Below are 21408 nucleotides of genomic sequence, written 5' to 3'. Positions count from 1 at the left end.
CTTAACTAAGGCATGAAGCAATTCTCAAATATCCTCAGCCCATCTCCAGTGAAAAGACCTAGGCTCATCATAACAAGCTGGAAGTGCCAACTAGTCCAAGCTCACTCCTGCGACACATGAGGACCATGAGGCCCAAGAAGGGAGGACATGGCCTCACAGGGGCTGCACCACCTACCGCCTCACACCATACAGGGCATTCCTACCTGCTCCTGGCAAGTGCCCTGGATTTTAGTAGCTGCCCCCAGAGCTCCGTGGCCACAGCTCCTCCTCCCCCCACACTCTTCAGCAGAAACAGGATACACTTGGATCTGATGCCCATTTTGAGTTTCCAAGGAAGGGCTCTGCTCAAAGGGTTACACGGGCCAGATTTATTTGAAAAGAAATAGTTTAGAATAAAACACTGAACAAACTGCTTCATTCATTCTCATTTCACCCTTAATTCCCACTCAACAGCCAGAAAAAAAGAGGCACAGAGCAACCAATAGACACCAAAGGAAAGTACAGGGTTTGTGCAAAGCCTAGCGCCCAAAGCCAGCCACTCTCGCTAGGACTCCACACAGTGGAGCGCATGTGTAGGATTTCCCAAAGTGCCTGCCAGTACATCTGAAACGGCCACTTAGAACCTAGCCAGGGGCCACCAAGCAGCATTCAATAACCATAGAAGATATAACAGATGTTTAAGCAACGGGTCTCAGCAGTTCATTATTGCCGACAGGAGTAGGTGTGGGTGCATTTGGGCTGACCTGCTGGAGATGTCAAACTGCAAAGAAAACCAGAAGGTACTTACCAGGTCTGTCTCCTTGCCAACAGCACACTCTGTGAGCGTGCAAGGGTAGGTGCGTCACTGAGAAACCCTCCGCACTGGTACTTCCAGCCCTGAACCCAGCACCTCCCCATACTCCAGGATAAGGGGCGGGCAAACCATGGCCCATGGACCAAATCCAGGCTGCTTTTGTAAATAAGTTTTCACTGGAACACAGGGACGCGTGTACAACATTCATCACCTGTGGCTGTTTTCCCATTACATCAACAAAGCTGAGTAAATGTGACAGCGACAGTATGGACCCCTTCTTAAAACACGTACTAAAACACGTTCTGTAATCTGGGCATTTACAGAAGAATTTTGCTACCTCCTGCTCCAATTGATGGCAGAGCAGCTACAGGAAAATGGTTGGTAATTTCAGAGCAACACTTAATTTTTCTTGGTGGGTGGGGAGGAAGAAATGTTTGAGTTCCACAGCTTCATGATAGGAATCTGAGAGGCTGAAGAATAAAAGGAGGCCCGGATTGTGATGGAGAAGGAATGATAAGGAACAGCACTGGAAGATCCAGGCCTTTATTTACATTTATCCATGAGACGCAGAGCAACTGTTTAGTAGGAGCCTGTGTCCCGTACTCTGCAAGAGGCTCAGGGAGGCTAAGTGATGTGCCCACCGACACAGCAAGATTCAAAGCCAGGCCTGGCTGAATCACCGGCTGCCTCTCCACCAAGAAAAGTGGGTCCCAAAACAAGAATCCAGGCTCCTCTCTGAAGCTTCCTCTCTGAGCCCACAAAACTGAGCGCCTCTGGAAGGCTGCTTCCTGTAATGAGGGATGAAGACACGCGGGTCAGAGAGCACGGGTATGCCCGGGCTGGCTGCTGCTAACATCACGCAAGGGCTGTATTTTTACCATTACAAGTGCAATGATTACATCTGCAGATGAGCAGGCACTGCTCATTTTTGAACCAAAGCGAAATGGCTCTGGAATGTTTCCTCCCAGGATTCTTCCCAGGGGTTTAATTTCTACTGCTCACCAATAAGACAGCCATGTCCTGGATGATGCTTAAGGCACCCGGGGTAGGCGGGGAGGGGTTTGCTTCTCAAGAAGCTCCACATTAATTAGTTTTGGCTGTGGAGGTCCTCAAGAAAAGACACAGGGTCTGATATCTTAAGATCAGGAGGACTTGGGTCTCGCCACTTACTTACGGTGACTTCTTAGGCCTCGGTTTTCCTCATCTTTAAGATGGGGCCAGCGCCCGAGACTTCATCATGTTTGCAAGCTGCCCAGCATACTGCCCACTCTGCCTTAGTAGGCGCTCGGGCACTGCCGTTCCTCACCCTCCTGCCCCATGCTGCCCTCCTCAGCCCCTCCCTGCACAACAGGAAGGCAAATCCGGCAGCTTCAAACTTTATAGTCCTCCCTCAGCTCATGTTTGATCAGACCCATTTCCCACTTGCAGGAATCCAGCCTGTCCCCTCCTCTCCCGGGCATCCTGATGCCTGCGGCCCCTGTGGGGGGTCAGGATGCTACAGCAAGCGCCAGCTTTCTCCCAGGTTCCTGCAAGTTCTAGAGCCCCTCAGCCCTGCCGTGAGGAGCGGAGAACCGACACAGCCTGGCTTGCCCCCTGGTGCCAGGGCACCGAGGACTGTGTTCTGTCTCTGTGTGTCAGAATGAAGACCTGCTGCTCCCTTCCTTTTCTTTGACCTGTCCTCACTTCTGGAACAAAGGCTTTTTATTTTCTTTCTCACCCTTTATCTCTGTTCTTATTTACACTGAGCTGCCATCTGCATTTGCCACATGTTTGGGAATGATTTATCCTAGGCTACAAATGCACCCGTGCATTTTCCATTCCTTGTAGTTTCAAGGTTTCCATCTGTTTTAAAGCAGACCCCACTTCCTGAATGGTGTTTTTTTTTTTTTTAAAGATTTAGAGATTTAAAGATTGAAGAGAGAGAGAAAGAAAGAAAGCGAGCAGGAAGAGAGGTAGAGGGAGAAATAAAATCCCAAGCAGATTCCATGCTGAGCACAGAGCCTGACACAAGGCTCCACCTCACCACCTTGAGATCACAACCTGAGCCGAAACCAAGAGCCGAAGGTTTAACTGATTGTGCCCCCAGGTGCCCCCTGAACAGCATCTTACCAAGAACCCCAACATTAGTGGCAGTGCCACAGCTGCTTGACCAGACAGCAATCGGGTGACTATGGGCTAAGGGGCTCAGTGCTATGGAATGAAGAGCGGGATGGGGAGCCAGTTGCCCACCAGACAAATCAGGGAAGCATCCTCCCCTAGCTCCTCCAGATAGAGCAAGGCCCTGTCGGTGCCAGCACCTTGCTTTCAGTGTGTCATTTTAAGCCACCAGATTTGTGCTCATCTGTTACACGTACTGACCTCTTGCTCCATGCCAGGCCCTGTTAGCCACTCCATGTACAGATGGGGAAGCAGATTCCCAGAGTTGACCTGACTTAAGGGCACAGGGTTGTAAGTGGCAGAGCTGGGAGTGGAACCAGGTGGTGGGGTCCAGAGTCCACAGCAGGATAGGACACCATCTTGAAAGAGCATGGCTTTGGGGTTAGACAGGTCCAAGCTTGCACTGAGACCCTGCTATCCTGGCCAAAGCCCCGGGCTCTCCAGCCTTGCATTTCTCCGTGATGAAACAGGCAGATACTACTTCCCAGGCCGGCCTCACTACAGATTAAGTGAAAGAAACTGAGTACTGCTGTGTTGTATCCCAGGGCCCAACAGAGAGGAAGCATTCCAGAAGTATTTCCTAAAGGAATAAGCAGGGGACGGCCATGGTGTCATCTGCTGGTAGGGACAGTCGTTTCAAATTCTGAGGATAGGGGCTGGCCAGAAGACACGTTCCTCTGTGAAGAACACGATGACTATAGGGGCAAATCATTTCCTAAACTCACTCACCCAACCTGTCCCACTGTGCTAACAGCTCTTGGAAATGCCAGATGGGTGGGGGGATGGGGGTGGGGGTGGTTAATGAAGCCCACAGAATGGTTTAAGCATTTGATAGGAGTTAGGATAGCCTTAGGAGTTCCAGGCTGCAGGACTCCAGGACTAGGGCACTGAGAGCAGCTAGTGAGAAAGAATGCCTAAAACTGAGCTGTCTTCAAACACCAAAATGGCACATTCCAGAACCTGCCTCCTGGACAACTTGTGTGATGTTTAACACTGGAGACTAGCAAGAACTCCAAAACAGCACCTTCCAGAAATACCCATAAGAGTAACTGCCCCCCTCCCCCCCAGCACACACACCAGTGCCTCTCATGACCAACTACACAATGGCCTCATCACCACTGGGCAGCACCCACTTGCTGGCATTGATGACTGAGGAAGCCAATCAGCAAAACCCTCAATTAGAGCCCCAAACTGTCACCACAGAGATTGGACATAAGAAACAGTCCTGCCAGGGAGAAATCTGCCTGATTTCCAATCTGTCTTCTATCAATAAGCAGTAAATAATGAAGTTTTGCTAATGAACAAGACACCAGGCACAGGGCCATTTAAAATCCATTTCATGATCACAGCTCCCAACGTGCGATGTTTCCCCAACACCCTTTGAAATGGACCTGGAGATGTGTTTGGAACAAAGTCAAAGCAGCAAGAGTGCACAGTCCTGGACCCTGCTCCCCTCTCTGTTTCTCACAGGCTGAGCAGCAGCAGGCAAGTCATCTCCCTGCTCTGAGCTTTGTTTCTTCCCCAAGGAAAGAAAGGGACAAGATAAAGGGGTAGACTGGAGCTGTTTGCTGCCTAGAATCGGCTCACCTTCTGGAAAATCCGCTACCGAGAGATCTGTGTGGACTACACCGTGCGCCTCGACCCTGGATGAGCACAGAGTCACCTGTGGTTATCCTGTCCTTGTGGTCCCAGGGACAGGTTCAACATCAGCCCATGAACAAAGCCAGTTTGATCCGAGAGAATGTGGGGGATCTGGGGGGCCGTGTTGGATGGAGTTGCATTCTTTCTCTTGATGACGACTGGGAGGATAAGCAGCCTGGCACCACTACTCACCAAGCTCTACACTTTTCAGTTACTCAACAAAACAAACTCTTTGCTTTGCTGACCTTGGTTTGGCTCCAGTTCTGTGCTTCTGCCACTGAAAGCATCCTGATACGGAATCAATGGGTCCTTCCAGCTCCAGCATTTACTTGTTTCTATGGGACTTTCTAGGAAGGTCAAAGTCCTAAAAACAACAACCCAAAGGAAATCCCTCCATCCCTGCTGCCAAGGAACGACCGGGAGTATTTGGGGACACATACCATGTCGGGCCTACCTCTGATCCCCAGTTCAAAGCACAGTACCCGGAACTCAGGAACCCCAGATCCTCCCAACACATGCACTGAAGGAACAGATCACTAAGACAGAGACTTGCCAACCGTGGGCCCCTGGATAAGCCGGACTTCTCTGATCGGCATCATTACCGTGGCCCAAACCACTTCCAGCATCACTGCTCATGAGTGGTTACTAGATGCCAGGCTTTAGAGCTCCACACAGATCATTTGACGGAATCCTCATGACCACCCTGAGAAGTAAGGTGCCACCTCTGGGGGTCAGCAAGGCTATCCACAAATAACCCTCTTTCCAGGTGCCTGGCAAGAACACATTTCCCCTCCCAGCTGCACTGAGATGCATCTGTGGGACTCGATTTGCCAATGAAATAAGAGAGAAGTGATGTGTGTCCTATCTGGGCAGCAGCTTTGGGAAAGAGTGTGCGTGGCCAGGATCTCCTGTCCCTCTCCCACGGCCCGGATCTGGGTGTGAAGATGGTGAGGAGATGGTGCAGAAGCCCAGCCACTCTGTGCTGTGATGACCCTGCAAACCAGCTGGCTCGGGGCTTTCCATGCCAGCCTTGCCCACATGTCCCTGGCTGGAAACCCCAGGCACCAGGAGAACGGAGGTGCTGGTCACCTCTGCGTCTCAGAAGCTAAGAGTCCACCCCAAAGCAGGGCACAATCACAGATACCTAACGCCCCCAACCTCAAGACACGTGAAGTTACAGACTTGTGAGAATACTTCCTATGGGGTAGAATAAAGCAAGCAATGAGGATGGAGGGAAGAGATGATGACAGCAATAGGACTTAAGGACCGGGCCTGGGAGCCCCGCCCCCCCCCCCCCCCCGCCACAGAAGCTCTGTATTAGACATTTCTATATAATCAATTGCTTTTTTCTATACAATCAACTAAAGAGAAGCAGTAATTTTAGCTCAGACGCCTTCTGACCAAAGAGTGAAATAAAACTAGTTACAAGATCCTCTTTGTCCATAAAATAGCCCATGATTGCTCAGAAGCAGCACAGCTTCTCCTGGCGTTAGGACCTGAGAACTCTCACCCACAGGTGCCCCTAAAGGGGACAGGGGTGTGAAGGAGCACGTGTGTTCAGTCAGTTGCCTGTGCTAAGCAGCCTTCTCACACACATCCTCGTGGTCCCCATCTCCTGGCATTCTTACCCTGGCACGGCCCCCTTTCCTGGAATGTGGGTGGCACCAGTGACTTGCTTGTAGGGCCTAAGTGCTGAGGTGCCACTCCTGAGACTCGACGGGAGCCAAAATACTGGGGCCTCACACACTGATACTGCAGTCAATTCAAGGGGTACTCCCCACCATCAGCCCATCTCCAGGCACCAGCATGACTGGGCTCCATTCGAATACCACTTATACTGGGGCTTACTAATGTTATCTCTTAAATAAACTTACCCTTTTTACTTATAAAATTTACTTAAAAATGGGGGTACCTGGGTGGCTCAGTCAGTTAAGCGTCCACTTCAGCTCAGGTCATGATCTCAGGGTCCTGGGATCGAGCCCCAGGTTGGGCTTCCTGCTCAGCAGAGAGCCCGCTTCTCCCTCTCCTCCCCCACTTGTGCAATCTCAATTGCTATCTCTGTTTCTCTCTCAAATAAATAAGATTTTTTAAAAAGTACTTAAAAATGGAATCACTCTAGCAAATAGCAAACCAACTTTACTTGCTATACATACAAAGCAAAACAGATTCGATGAATGCAAAACTTGAACTCGAAGTGTTAGTGGTTCTGAACCCTGCCTATGTTAGAATCACCCGGGGCAACTGGGGATGTCCTGGCCCCACTCCAGAGACTCCCCTTCAGCTGACCTGGGGGTTCAGCCCCAGCATCTAGACTTCTAGATACCATGGTTGACCAGCACCCTGACGCCTACCCCCACTTTGTCAGGGAATCAGAAGCGATACAGTGAAGCTACACCAGCACTGCTGAACTGTCCCCCCAGCAAAAGAAAACACCTTCCCCTCCCTTGTGGGGTCCATGTTGCTTAACACCTGACACCTGAACAACCTGAAATTATCCTGCCAAAGAGCAGGACCAGAGGCCTCAGGCCATGGGAAGCATGGACCTGAGGAGCAAGCAGGGGCACCTCCCTGCGCATTCCTCCACAGTGTGCTCTCTCACAACACAGAGATTCTAGGTCATGGGGGGGGCGGGGGGTTGGTGGTCTCATGTGGCTGTCCCCTCTACAATGCAGACTAAGGATCCAGGGGACACTCCAGGGCCTGTTGTTGCCGGTGCTCAGGTCAGTACCTGACACACAGAGGACATGAATACACATCCGGTGAATAAATCAACAAGGTGTCATCCACACTGGATTGAGGGGTGATGGGTGGACAATATTATCATCCAGGAGAGAGGTGATGTTCTACATGGGGGCACAGAACAGAAGGAGCATGACTTCTCTAGCCAGCCCTTATTCTTCCAACAACCATTCCTCCAATTAAGCTCTGGCTTGTTCTAACAGCCACAAAGGAAAGCAGGCGTTCTCTCTGTGACTGATGGGTAATTTCATACTCAAATTGGAAACTGTTTAAATCGAGACATCAGGAAAAACAGAGGCGGGAGACATATGATAGCTCCTTACACATGACAGCAAATAAAAAAGGAAAACAGCCAATGTTGATCGTCTTGTGACACATACACTTGTGGTCCCTCACTGGTGTGTGGAATGGGTACAGAATGTTTAGCAACGGTCACGTTCACCCAGTATTTTCTGGGCACCCACAATCAGGACGCTCCGGTGAGAAGTACAAACTAATAGTCGTTCATTCAGCAAATATTTCATAGTCTCCACCTGGCCCTGGGGACACAGCCATGTATAAAAGGATGAAGGGGAGAGACGGTAAATAAACAACGCTATGCCAACTAGCCGTCAGTGCTGTGAAGAAAAATAAAGCACGGGGTGCTATTTTACTAAGGGTTAGGATAAAGTAATATGTGACCCACTACTTTGAATCATTTAGAAGCAGTATTTTATTTAATTCAAACCTTGTACAACTCTCTCTGGTGGGCAGTGCCAGTCCTATTTAAAGATGAACATATGAAGACTGAAAGAGTAGGATACTTACCGGCTCCATCACTTACTGGCTACAAGGACTTGGGGACAGTCCCTACTGTGCCTCTGCCTTAGTTCCCTAGTCCCTGAAGTGGAAACCAGGGTACTTACTCCATGCACTTGCTGCTGCACATAAAACACTTGGGAAAGAATCTGGTATACAGTGAGTGCTCAAATAAATGTAATCTGTTGCTATAAGTTGAAGTATAAATGCCACTCCCATGGTTTTTTTTTTTTTTTTTTTTTTAAGGATTTCATTATCTGATGCCAAAGCAAAACGATACTTGCCAAACCAGTGGATAATGTCGGTAAAGGAACCATGCTGACTGACACCACCATTCCCTCAGTCTTGCAGGCCCGTCCTCCTGACTGATCTCTACTCATCCTCAAAACCCAACTCCAGCATTTCCTCTCTGAAGCCCTCCCTGCCAATCCCATCATTCACTCAACCCACCACTGTGCTACCATTACACCCATCCCACACAATTCCATCTCTTGTTTGTTAATGCATTTACTCAACAAATGTGTCTCGAGAACCAACCATCACACATAATCCTCCTCCATCACAATTATGTGTGAACATATCTCTGCGTCCCCTCCACTGCAGAATGAATGGGTGTCCAGCAGAAAGACTTAACTAGGTAGAGCTCAACAGAACAAATTCATAAACAAAGGATGGCATAAGAAAAGCAGACAAAATGGGTAGCCCAGTGAGGAAAGGAGGATTATAGGAATGCAGAGGAAGTCACAAATAAAAATAACTCAGTACTGACAGGGCCACAAGGGGCTGGGAAACAAGCTGGACTTCGAGGGCTAGGAAAGATGCGGAAGAGCAGGAGGGAAGGAGATGCCAACTCATGCTTATGAATGGAGAAAGCCAAGACTCAACCAGCTGTTAAAAATCATAAAGTAGGGATGCCTGGGTGGCTCAGTGGTTAAGCATCTGCCTTTGGCTCAGGTTGTGATCCCAGGGTCCTGGGATCAAGTCCCGTGTTGAGTTCCCCATGGGGAGCCTGCCTCTCCCTCCACCTGTGTATCTGCTCTGAATGTCTCTCATGAATACATAAATAAATCTCTCTAAAAAAAAAAAAAAGTGAAGTTTATGGGAACACAAGAGTGTATGGGAAGGATAGATACCAAACCTCTTCGTAGGAGCAATCTCTAGGGGAGGGACGTGTATTTTTTTACTCTGTTCAATATACAGTTTATATATAATTAATTCCAAAAATGTATTTTTGTTTACACAACTTAGAAAAAAGCTTGAAACATGTCTCCTGAAAGACAAAAGGCAGAGAAGCAAGGCACTGCCCACAGTATGAAGAGCAACAGCAAATGGAAGGGGCAGCAGAACCTTGTGACCCCAGAGCCAGCAGTAAGAGGTTAGCAAGACGGTGTGAGTCAGGTGCTGCTCCAGCATCTGCCCGATTCTCTTTCCAACAAGCCTAGAAGAAACACCGGCACTGTATCAAGGCACTGGGGGCAACAGATGGCTGTGGGCCTTGCAGTAGTGGGAGGGAGTGATTTCCTACAGAGGTGACACACTCATCCTGCCAAAGGCCGTGATGCTCCAGGAAAGCAAAAGGAGAGCCTCTTTCCCAGGAGAAAGGGGACCTAGGTTTTTCCAATTTTATTATCAGAAACCTTGGTCAAGTCAGATCCCAACTGCCCAGCTGACACCACTAGGCATACCTCAAAGCACAATCACCCATCTTGGTATGGACAAACTCCCCAGTTTTTGAGTATCTGGTAGATAACAATCTGAATCTTAGTCAATAAAATAATTTTCCTCAAAAATAGGAGCAGCCACTCTGCAGTTACCATGGGCAAAAGGGCCAAGAACCTGATGGGCAATTCCAAGATGGCACCCATCCTTCAGGAAGAGGTCATTTCCAAAAGAACAGATCAAGGGAACCAATAGTTTGGTTTTATCAAATTAATCAGGGATCCCTTTACCAAGATGCATCTGTTCCAATCTAACCACAACATATCTAGGCATAATCTACTCTGGATCCCATAAACCAACCGGCCAGGGACTCAACATCCATGAAACACAGAACAAAAACAGCATTTTTCCTTTTTACTGGAAAAAACATAAATGCACTTAAAGAGGATGGGGAAAGCTTCCAGAGCAAACTGCTAGGTTATTTTGAGGTCTACATGCCATTCTGCTAAAACTGCTCACTGCCCAACACAGCAGCCCTCAGTTTATGACAGGCCAGAAGAGGAGAAGTAGAGATAGGCCTTAAAAAAAAAAAAAGATTATAAATACTAGGAAGAAACCTAACAAACATGAAGAAAGTTATATGCAATTAGTAGGAAAGATAGAACTAATCAGAAGGGAGCTCTATTATCACAGAGAAAAATTTATTAAATTAAGGAATAAGTACATATAATGTATCTAGTTATAGAGTTTGTATAAGTACTACCATGTGGTCATGTATACTTAGAAATACTGGGTTAATTTAGCAGAAACAGAATAAGTTGGCATTTAATGGATGTGTCTTGGTCAGAAAGGCTTAGAAGACATGGTGGTGACAGAATGGAGCAGGTTGGGACTATCCACATTTTGAAGATGACAAAAATGAGTCCAGACAGCACTGCAGTCTGACCATGTGGGGCACAGGTCCTAGCCCAGAGCAACCTTTACAGTATCCTAATCACAGGAACCCCTCTACCAAGCTAATGACATCCCTATGTAGGGAAACCTACATGCCAATAAAACACACAATGGTCAGGAGCAAAGCAACCCAGGGTCTTGAGGTTGCTACCCTTGGGGGAGGCAGGGGTGTAGTGTGGGAGCAGCTTCCACAGAAGGCAGAGTGAGATCATAGCTACCTTATTGCATAAATAACAGTGGGCCTTGCTGGCACCAATAATGTGTGTGTGTTGAGCATGGGATTTTGGTTCATGCGAATGTGAGCATCTGGGTCAGATGAAAACAAACAAACAATAGGCTCATTTCAGGAAGGACTTGGTGGCACATAAAAGGGGGCACAGGGGCTCTGAGCACAAGAGCATCTTGGCTGCCACTGCTTGCCAATTTGGCTGGTGGGGCTGGTGGCACTGTGGGCAGCCAACTCAAAGGAGCCGTTCACGAAGCTATGCTGGGGAAGAGAGAATCGGTAAGATGGGTGGTCAAAAGCCGCCTCGTGATCTTGGCTTCTATTTCTTCAGAATCAGTGGCAGGACAGGTGTCAGAGTTACCCCCATGTAGACCTTTATATCTCCAACCAAATTACAAAGCAGCCAAACCAGAGAGATGCAAGCCACATCAAGCCACATAAAACAGATTCTAGTCTTTGACCTCTGCAAGGGCAGAGCCCACACCTTCCACATCCACCACATCCCCACAATGTGCCCAAGCGCTGCATGAGACAGTCACACAAAACATGAGAGACCGATAGGCAGTCGCAGCCAGTGCAGCAAATTCCTTGCTCAATGCACAGCTGAAATCATTACGGAGCACCAGGTGTATAAATCTGGACTATTCCGTACCTTGCCAGTGTTTCCTATTTGCATCAATATGAGACTCGCTTTGGGGCAAAGCTTGCACATGCTGCATTTGCCAGCAGACACAAAGCTCTCATCCTCATGAAAATGTATTTTCAAAGTTCTGCACCCATAATAAGCCCTGGGTAGCCAGGCGCTGCCCACTCGAGCCGTAAACTGTAGCCCCTCGGGGCTCTCCCATGAAACCCACCTACCCATGGTAAGGAGCAAGCCAGGCATAAACCAGGGACAAGAGTTTAACCCAGGCACAGTGGGGAGGCAGACTGGCAATTTGGAGAACGCTCTGCTTTACCAGCAAAGTGCATGTGATCACTCAGGGTATTTGCCTCTGGACAGAATAAGATGCTGGACTCCAGAGGGGCTTTTATTCTGGGACACAGAGAGGTCTAAAGCGGGTTCTGCAAGCATCTTTCTGGATGATTTTGTGTCAAAAACTAACATTTCTAAGCTAAGCCTCTATGTGAGACATATTTTTAGTAGCCTCTCTTAAATGGCACTTTTAAAAATAATCTCCTTCAAGACGGTAGACGATTAAAACACTGATGGTCCAAGTACTGAATTTAAAAGCCTCTTATAATTTGGAACACGATGTTTAGAGCTGCTGTGGGGCCGCAGACAATTTGGTACTTGATCATTAGATATTCTGCAAGTGTCACCCAGCTGAAAAATATATTTCTTATTAAGCTTCTCTACTTAAATAGCATCAGCCCCCAAATGAGATCACTCCCTCTGAAGGCTTTAACGATACCAAGAAAGTCCCAGGAAGCATTTCATTTCAAAGTGAGCCATATTAAAAAAAACTTGGGATGAGGTTCTTTTTCCTCCTTCCACCTCACCCCTGAATTTTAAATTACTTGTCTTCCTCTCCCACCACTAGCTCAGTCATTTCAACAGTAGAAGAAGGTATCCCGTGGAAACACCAAGCAGCTTAGAGCAAGGATTAACAGCAAATCTGTTATCTGGTAGAAACCAGGAAGGCACCTTAATGGATAATCAAGTATCCTGGTTAACAGAGTGTTACCATGGATACCGCATCAGAGGCTCCATGAGGGACACTGTGGGCCCGGCCCAAGAAGAGGGACATGAACATGGAGCCCCGTCTCAGGGAAGTGATCAGTCTGCAAGGGAAACAAAGTTCAACACAAAAGTGTTAAGACAGTGAGACAAAGGCCGCAGCACCAAGTGCTGTGGAAAGCCAGACTAGGGCGCAGGGCTCAGGAGGGGAGTGGCCAAGAGGGGAGAGTCCACAAAGGCATTCAGGGAACTGGATCCTAAGCCACTTCATGGGGGCCTGGTGCAAAACACACCAGTCAGACGAGGAAGAGGAAATAGAAGGGATGTGAGTTTGTCGAACAGTGAGCATCTTCACGCCACATAGCAACGCAAATGCTCACGGAAGGAGAGAAGGTGGGAAGGAGCGGGGAGGAGAGAGACAGGGCCAGCTGCAGAGAAAGGCTCAGGCACGGGCAAGAGACAGGCAGGCAGCTGGAGACCAAGGCACACGCAGGAAGTGGCAGAGAAAGAGAGCCACAGATGAAGACGGGTAGAGGCCGAGGGACAAAGGAAGGAGCAGAGAAGGAGCTAGAGGAGCAGGAAGGGAGGTAGATACAGGGGAGAGGACAAGCGAGAAGCACAAGGGACAGGAGGAGAAACAGAGACTGAAGAACAAACCAAACAGAGCAGGAGAGAAGCGAACACATGAGAGGAGGACCACCTGCTCTCTGGCAGCCACTGGGTAAGAGGCCCGAGTGCCCGGGGCACAGTGCTGCCCAGATGACCGAGGCCCCAGCGAGCTGGGGCCAAGCAGAAGGCCAGTCGGAGCCAGCCCGCTGCACCCCGCAGCCACACGGCCTCACCCCCTGCCCCCTCCAGCTCCCGCGGATGGTGTGCCAGGGCAGGCCCAGGAGACAAATGAGGCTTCCGTGAGCTCCCTGCCAGCCAGTGCGTGGGTAACTTGGCCCTAAGTTTCCCAAATGCGTTCCTCCAAAAACATCTTAGAAAAGATGCTCCTTGGGGAATTAATTTTAGGAAATAATGCGTATATTGCATGGTTCTCTCTACCTCGTTTGGAGAGCTACGAGGCAAAAGTGAGAAGTGCTACAGCAAAGGAGAGCTTGTCGAACACACTCTGGTCTAATGATTTTCCAGATTATTCCATCACCATGCTTCCCCTTTTCTAGAGACACCACCTTTACACACCCTTTGAATCACTGTTCTGCTTTTTGGGAAACTGCCTTCTCCAGATTTGGAGTTTCCAAAAGAGCCCTTTTGCTATCAGGAAGAACTGATTAGTATGCTTAAAAAAAGAAACCACTCTGATGTACAAAGTGAGATGGGGAGACAAGAAAGGGAGAGATTCATTTTGCAGGTAGGGAGTGGGAAGGTGTGAGAGCTTCACCACAGAGGAATGGGAGTCTTTGAAACCACCCAGTGTGTTGGCCTAGAGCACAATAGACACTACATTTGGCTTGAAATGAAAAAAAGAAAAAAAGTTAAAAAAAAAATGAAAGCATAAGCGGCATGGTATTTAAAAAATGAGAAAGGACTCGGTCCACATTTGTTGCTACCGTGAAGCTGCATGCCCTGGGCTGAGTCACAAAATCTCTCTGCACCTCCGTTAGCTCAGCCGAAACCTGGATCTAATCAATCCATCACATAGGGCTGTGCTCAGAGGGGGGAAGATAGGAACGGACACCAACATCAAGCACCAACTGACCATGGCTAATGGGGCGGGAAGGTTGGGGGGCAAGTAAGAGTGCAGTGATGCTGTGGGCAAGCAAGCCACAGGGGCAAATGCTGAGTCAGGGCAGGGCAGTGATTTTACAGGCCTCGAGTCAGACCCTCCTCAGGAGAGGGGATCTAATTAAAGGGTGCTTGGGACAGAAACAGAGACCCACCACAGGGGCAGAAAAAAAGAGGAATCCAGATTCAATTATGTAAAGTGAGACCAAGTTTGCTTCCCGAGAGCGGAACAAACTCGCAGGTAATGAGTCGCTTAGCCTTCAGCTCTCCCCACTGGGGACTTTAATTGACCTCCACGCCTTACAGTCTTACAAGGTTCTATTTCTCTGTCTCCATTTATTATTCAAAACAGGAGCTGTTCTCCCAGAGAATTCTCAGGGCTGTAATCAAATCCCCGCTAAAGGAAAAAAAAGAAAGAAAGAAAAAACTCCGGCATTCATTCACATCTTATACCAGAGGGGGACAAAGAATAATGAGCAGAGTCCTAAAAATACTTACATTCAAAAAAAAGAAAATGAAAAAACTTCAACCCCTAATCCCAAACTCATTCTTAAAATAAGTGACTTGGCTTAAAAGTCTGTCACCGAGAGCAAACAATGTCCCTGCTCTTATCTTAAAAAAAAAAAAAAAAAAAAAAAAAAAATTATTTGGTCCATGCACTCCTCCCAGGCTCTGTGCAAATGAAGTTGTCGCACAGCGAACCTTTACAGAGTACCTACTATGTGCGCTGTGGTGCCAGGCACTGGGAATTCAGAGATGAAAATGCTCAGGCCCCTGCCACATTCCCACCACTGAGTGGTTTTACTGGCAAGTCTCTCGCTAAGCGGCCCAGAGATGCCATGTTACTCCCCACTTGGAAGAGCAAATTGGGATGGTTTCCAGATAAAGCAAAAACCGGTGCCCTTGAGGCCCTAGAACACTGCAGTGGTGTGGGAGGCAGTCTAATCCAGGGGCAGCAGGGAGCCAGGCCCACTGGAAACGAAGAGAGAAGAGGCAGAGATTCCATAAACAGATGCTTCTCACAAAGGAAGAGAAGCCTCCAGAACTGAAACTGAGCTTCAGATTTCCTCCTTCCTTTGGCCCTTGCTGTCTGACTCTGGAGCAGGCCTGAGGCAATGATAACAAGGCCAAAGTGTCCTCTGGGGGGTCACTGCCCAAATGGCCAGCCGTTCCCACAGCCTGCAGGCCCCTTAACACCCACTTTCCTCTCCCCCATCTCTGGCCATCACAACCTGCACACACACACACCCCAGGAAAGCACCCCCTGACAGTCAGGGTCTCCTCTGTGAGAACGGATGTCACTGCCCCATGGGGCATTCAGATTTGAAACAAAAAGGAGCATGTCCTGGCACAGAGAAGGGGGGCGTGCATGTCAAAGGGGCCCGAAGACAGTCTGGACTCCACCATCTCCTACCTGTGATTTTCACTCATTTGCCCATTTCTTCACTCAGTAAGCCACCCCACATTAACTTGACACCTACCACAGGAATCACTACGCCTCAAAGACAGCAGCAACAATACTCAATAAATAAATATTATCTTATTAAAATCAGAATTGACTTAGACCAGCTGGCTCATTGTTTTCATCATCCATAAAGAGAATAATACACTGAAGGCACTCTCGGAAAATGTACCTGCAGTGACAGGAGTGACTTATCTTTCCTTCAGCATTGAGGACACACAGGCATTCCTCTGGGATCCAAAATGAACCCATTCTAAGGAATGGGACCACTCCTTGGTCCTCATCTGCTATCAAGTCCTGTTCTAGTAAGGTGGGCCTTGAAGTATGCCAGGATGCAGGGACATGGGAGCCACTTGTCTGCTCCCCACACCAGTTCTGCTCACACTCTGAAATACAAGTCAGCACAGGGAGTTCCCCATTCCTGCAACCCCACTGTCCTTTCTCAGCTATGGGGCCACAGATAGCAATAAAATGAGAAGCTATGCTGCCCAAGTCTTTAATGTGGGACACAACCAGGAAGTACACACAAAGGGACCCATGGAACTTTGCTTGGAAGGGCAATGGGTAACACAAGGGAACCCATCCACATCTGTTCTTCCTAACTCCCCAAAGTTGGAGCATGAGAAAGAAAACAGACTTTGTGGATTAAGTCAGAGTTTGAATCTAGGTCCATGATATAGAAAGATTTGGGGACCTCGCTGAGCCTCAGTCAACCTATAAAACAAAGATGAAATCACCTCCCACAAAGGGCTCTTTAATACACAATAGGTACCTACTAAATGTGTTTCTCGCTTAGGAAAACATGTATCTCCCTAATGAAAGAAATCCACAAAGACCTTGTACACATCTTGGACATGCAAGGAGTGAGGAAAACCAACCCAATCAAGGACTGCTCTACGGGGCTTTAAGCACAGGAGGTAACATTCACATGCTGGCATCATATAAATAAACAGGGTCTGGTGTCCAGTGGCACCTCCAGCAGCACCTTTCCAGATCAATGCTCAAGTGCCCTCAGATGGAAGTACTATACCACCACCTGTAAGGGCAAGGTGTCAAAAAAAAAAAAAAAAAAAAAGCTGAAATTCATTCAGACTTTACAACTAAGGACCAATTCAAAGGAAAGGCAGGGGACAGAGGAACATGGTAAGGATCACCATGGGGCTGCAATCAACAAAATCATAAATAGGAGACGGTTAAAAATGCCAGGCTTTTCAATAATAACAACAAAAGGCAGGGGTGGAGTAGGGGAGGGGAGAGAAATACTGAACTAAAAATATCTATCCCCCAACTGCAATGTTTGTACCACACTGGGATTCGGTTAAAGCAAATAAATTTTAAAAATATATCTAAGGTTAACTGGAGAACACTGAACACTGACTGGACATTTGAGGAATTATCATTAATTTTTTTAGGTATGATGATGGTATTGTAAATATCTTTTAGTGATAAATACTGAATTATTTGTGACTGAAGTAATATCATGACTTGGATATGCATCCAAATAATCTGAGTTGGGAAGGGGCTGAATTGAGTAAGAATGAGTTGAGAACAACCCTGAGTTGATTATTGCCAGAGCTGAGTGATGGAGTCTCATTAAATGATTCTCCCTTTTCCAGAGACTTAAAATTTTCCACTTTTATTAAAAGCTCATGAGTAAACCATAGGCCAGGAGGGAATATTCACAACATGTGTAACTGAAAAGACACAAGAACTGCTAGAAATTAGCAAGAAAACACACACAACCCAACAGGAAATGGGCACGGGCTCCAAGTCACAGAAATGGAAACAATATATGAGCTAGTCAATAGCAAGATGGTCCACTTCACTCACGATCAGAAAAACACCAGTTGGGGATCCCTGGGTGGCTCAGCAGTTTAGCGCCTGCCTTCGGCCCAGGGCCTGATCCTGGAGTCTCAGGATCGAGTCCCACATCAGGCTCCCTGCATGGAGCCTGCTTCTCCCTCTGCCTGTGTCTTTGTCTCTCTCTTTCTGTATGTCTCTCATGAATAAATAAATTTTAAAAAGAAAAACACCAGTTAAAACCCACCTCAGGCCCGGGAGTGTTGGTAGAGATGTCAAAGTGTCAGCACACTCCTGCACACTCACAGAGGGATTGTAAACAGGTATTTAAAAAAAAAAAAAAAAAAAAGTAAAACTCATTGGTGTTTAAAGTACCACCCAACTCAGCAAGTTTGCCCTGAGGCACGGGTCTCAGGGAAACACTGCTATGTATAGTGGACGTAGGAAGTGCTAATAAAGGTCCACCAGGATCGAAGAGAGACAGGCAGACTATGTGTGTCTCCTGACCAAACACATGGCCCCAGTGACAGCAATGTTTGCAGAAAAATTACACCTACATCCCAGCCCCCAGACCCAAGTGCCAATTCAAGAAAATATAAGCAACAGAGAGGCACAGAGAAGATCATGGCAGAGGTGCCATCAGCCAGTTTCAAGTGGTGACACGACTCAGGGTCTTCCACAAATACAGGTTAAGGAAGAGAAAGGAAAGAGAGGTGAAGGAAGATTCATCAGCAAGAAGTTCAATTTAAGGACAAAGAGAGTGGGATGGTGGTAGGCGGGGGCTGGAGGAGGGAGCAATGGGGCACCAAGGTTTAACGGGACAGAGCTTCAGCTGGGGAAGAGGACAAGTCTCAGGAGATGGGTGGCAGTGAGGGTTACACAACAATGTCCACATACCTACACCACACCAGCCATGCTGAAAACTAGCTAAGATGGTACATTTCAGCTTATATTTCACTAAAGTCAAAACAACTACATTAAAAGAATAATAAATAAACACACAGATGTAACCAATGACAACACAGAGATCTCATGTGGATCCTAGTGTCTATACAGAAATCAAGGGTTATGGAGGGATGACAATATTATATTTATGGTTTCCTTTTTTTTTTTTTAAAAGATCTATACAAAGAGGTCTAGAGATGAAGTAACACCTAGTATCTGATTCAAAATAATAGAGAAGGGAGATGGGTGCGGCTAACTTTAAACAAGACCGAGTACCACTGAGGACAGTTCTACTTGATGAGGATACAAGAGATTCTTTAATCTGTGAGCATCTAACATTGGACACGATAAAGCTTTGAAATGAAGATGCTATTACAAACATGTACTAAAGGAAGAAATGCTCTCAGCATCGCAGTTTATGATAGCAAAATAATGCAAACAACCTAACTATGCATTAAAGTGAAACTGGATTAAAATTATCATGGTACTTCGTGCAAGAGAGAACTCAAGAGTCAAGGAAGTGAATGAACCCGACCAGGGCCCCTCAACCAAGGTGGTTTGGCCCCCACCCCTCAGGGAATGTCTGGCAATGTCTGGAGGCATTCTTGGATATTGTGATGGGGTGGGGTGCTACTGGCCCCTAGTGGGTAGAAATCAGGGGTGCTGCTAAACATCCTATGATGCACAGGACGGTCCCCAGAACAAGTAATTATAATCATCCCCCTTATCTGTGGGGGATATATTCCAAGATGCTCACACTGGATGTCTGAGCTGTGGACAGTACTAAACCCTACATATACTCTGCTTTTCCCTGTGACACCTATGACAAAGTTTAATTTACAAATTCTGCATCTAAGAGATTAGCAACAACAGCATGTAACAGAACAATTTTAACAATACCCTATAATAGAAGATTTGAGTGCAGCCTCTCTCTCAAAATATCTTATTGGCCTCTATTCTCCCTTCTTCCTCATGATGACGTGAAGATGAAACAATGCCTACGTGATGAGATGAAGGAGGTGAGTGATGGAGGTGTTGTATGTAGCATCCAGCTACCAATGACCTTCTGACAACTCATCAGAAAGAGGGTCATCTGCTTCCAGATCCTGGCAGGTGGAACCACAGCTATGTGGGGACCACCCTAAGTGGCCCAAAGTATCAAGAGGGTCACAGTTTTAAATTCCTATACTAGATCTGTGTGAGATACGCCCCAAACCACAATATTGAATTAAAGACAAACAAAAAACAAGGGGCAAAGAGATACATACAGGTAACATCACGTAGGTAAAAGTTACACAAAACCCACGACTGTTTGTTGCTCATGTAAATTTACGTGGCAAAGTGTAAAAACAGGAAAGACAGGGCTATACACCAATTGCAGAATATTGATTATGGGGTGTGGGGGCAGAAAATGTTGCAAAGGGGAGACTTCAAATAGACTCGGTATCGTGTGTTTATTCCACCCCTTCCCACCCGAAGCAAACCCAAGTGTAGGAAAGGTCAATGCACATGAAAGCTGGACGGTGGGTACACGAGCACTCGCTCTCTCAGTCCCTGTACTCTTCTATACCCTCGCCATTGCCAAGGATGAACAAACTGAACAAGGTGGCTGTGGGCAGCAGAGGCTGCGAGACAGACAAGGCAAGCAGAAGAGCGAGGCTGAGACCTTCCCAGGTGGGAGCACTCACCGGTCCCCGCAGGTCAATGAGTTCCTGCCTCATCTGGGACACGAGGGCATCCTTGGCCACCAGAGCCCTGTGCAGGCGTTCGTTGAATTCAATCAGCTCACCGTGCATCTCCGCCACCTGGAACACACAAGCACCCAAGGGTGAGGCTCAGAGGGCAGACCCATGCTCCACCCCCAGTCCCTGGTCCCACCTTTTCTGGGGCTGCCACTTGCTGGCAAGGCAACCGGGAGGTTGTGGGGGTGGGAGACAGAACACCACTTACCTATGAACTGTGCAAATGCACCTGTAAGTCAAACGCACCTGTGACCTAGTTGATGTCAATGCTACAGAAGCAATAGTCCACAGTTTACAGGCACGAAAGTGCTCTATCAGGGCCTTAGGTTTTTATCCTTCATGGACACTTTCTTCCTCATCTAGAGCTGTGCCTGCCAAGAATGACCCCGCTTAGGGCACAGTTGAAATAACTGACCACTTCTGTTCATCAGGGTCTTGGTTCTGAAAACCAAGAAAACAGAACCAAAGTCTTATGGCGATGGTGACAGTGACAGTGACTGACACCACAGCAGAGACACCACTACCTCTCAGTCACCACTTGACTTATGCTAGGGAAATCCTTTCCGTGAGCTCCTTGCATCTTCGTGATGCTGGCTCTGTGAGGCAGGTATTATTTCTGCCTCTCAGAAGGGCAACGATGTCACAGAGGAGCAGCAGCTCAAGGTCATACCGCTAACAAAGGACTGACTCTGGGGCCCTGGCTCTTGACCACTGGGCCACGTGCCACCATTCCACCATGTACACTGTGCCCACATGCAGCCCATTCAGGCCTGCCATGAGCCCCTGAACTTGTGCATGTTTATTCAATACCCTTGGCTCATTCCCAAAAAATAAAAAGAGGTTCCCCTAAAGTAGTCTATGACTGATGTACAGAATGAACCACGTGTCTTTCCAGCTATTAACTTACAAAAAGCACAATGATATCCTGTGGTCAAAACAGAGAGTAATTTTTCTGATTACTGAGCGATCATATTGGGGCTTAAAATCAAATTCAACTACAATTATTTGAGCAGTTCAGGGAAATGTGAGATGTCATGCTCTTTAGGAACCTTCAGAGAAGAATCTTACAACCATCTTAAAGAG

At 47.6% G+C, this 21408-nt stretch overlaps 1 protein-coding gene across 6 annotated transcripts in view; it reads right to left on the bottom strand.

The window, feature by feature from the left end:
• SNX29 (sorting nexin 29) overlaps positions 1-21408 on the bottom strand; it is a 531581-nt gene that overhangs the window by 173587 nt on the left and 336586 nt on the right. For all 6 annotated transcript variants that reach the window (XM_077906677.1, XM_077906675.1, XM_077906674.1 and 3 more), the window contains exon 16: positions 20272-20388. In XM_077906677.1, the coding sequence (XP_077762803.1) occupies positions 20272-20388 (117 nt within the window). The remainder of the gene's footprint in view (positions 1-20271; positions 20389-21408) is intronic.

The sequence above is a fragment of the Canis aureus genome, chromosome 8, assembly GCF_053574225.1.
Source record: "Canis aureus isolate CA01 chromosome 8, VMU_Caureus_v.1.0, whole genome shotgun sequence".
In the NCBI taxonomy this organism is placed as follows: Eukaryota; Metazoa; Chordata; class Mammalia; order Carnivora; family Canidae; genus Canis; species Canis aureus.
The sequence above is the reverse complement of the archived record's forward strand: the minus strand, read 5'-3'. Positions and strand labels throughout refer to the sequence as shown.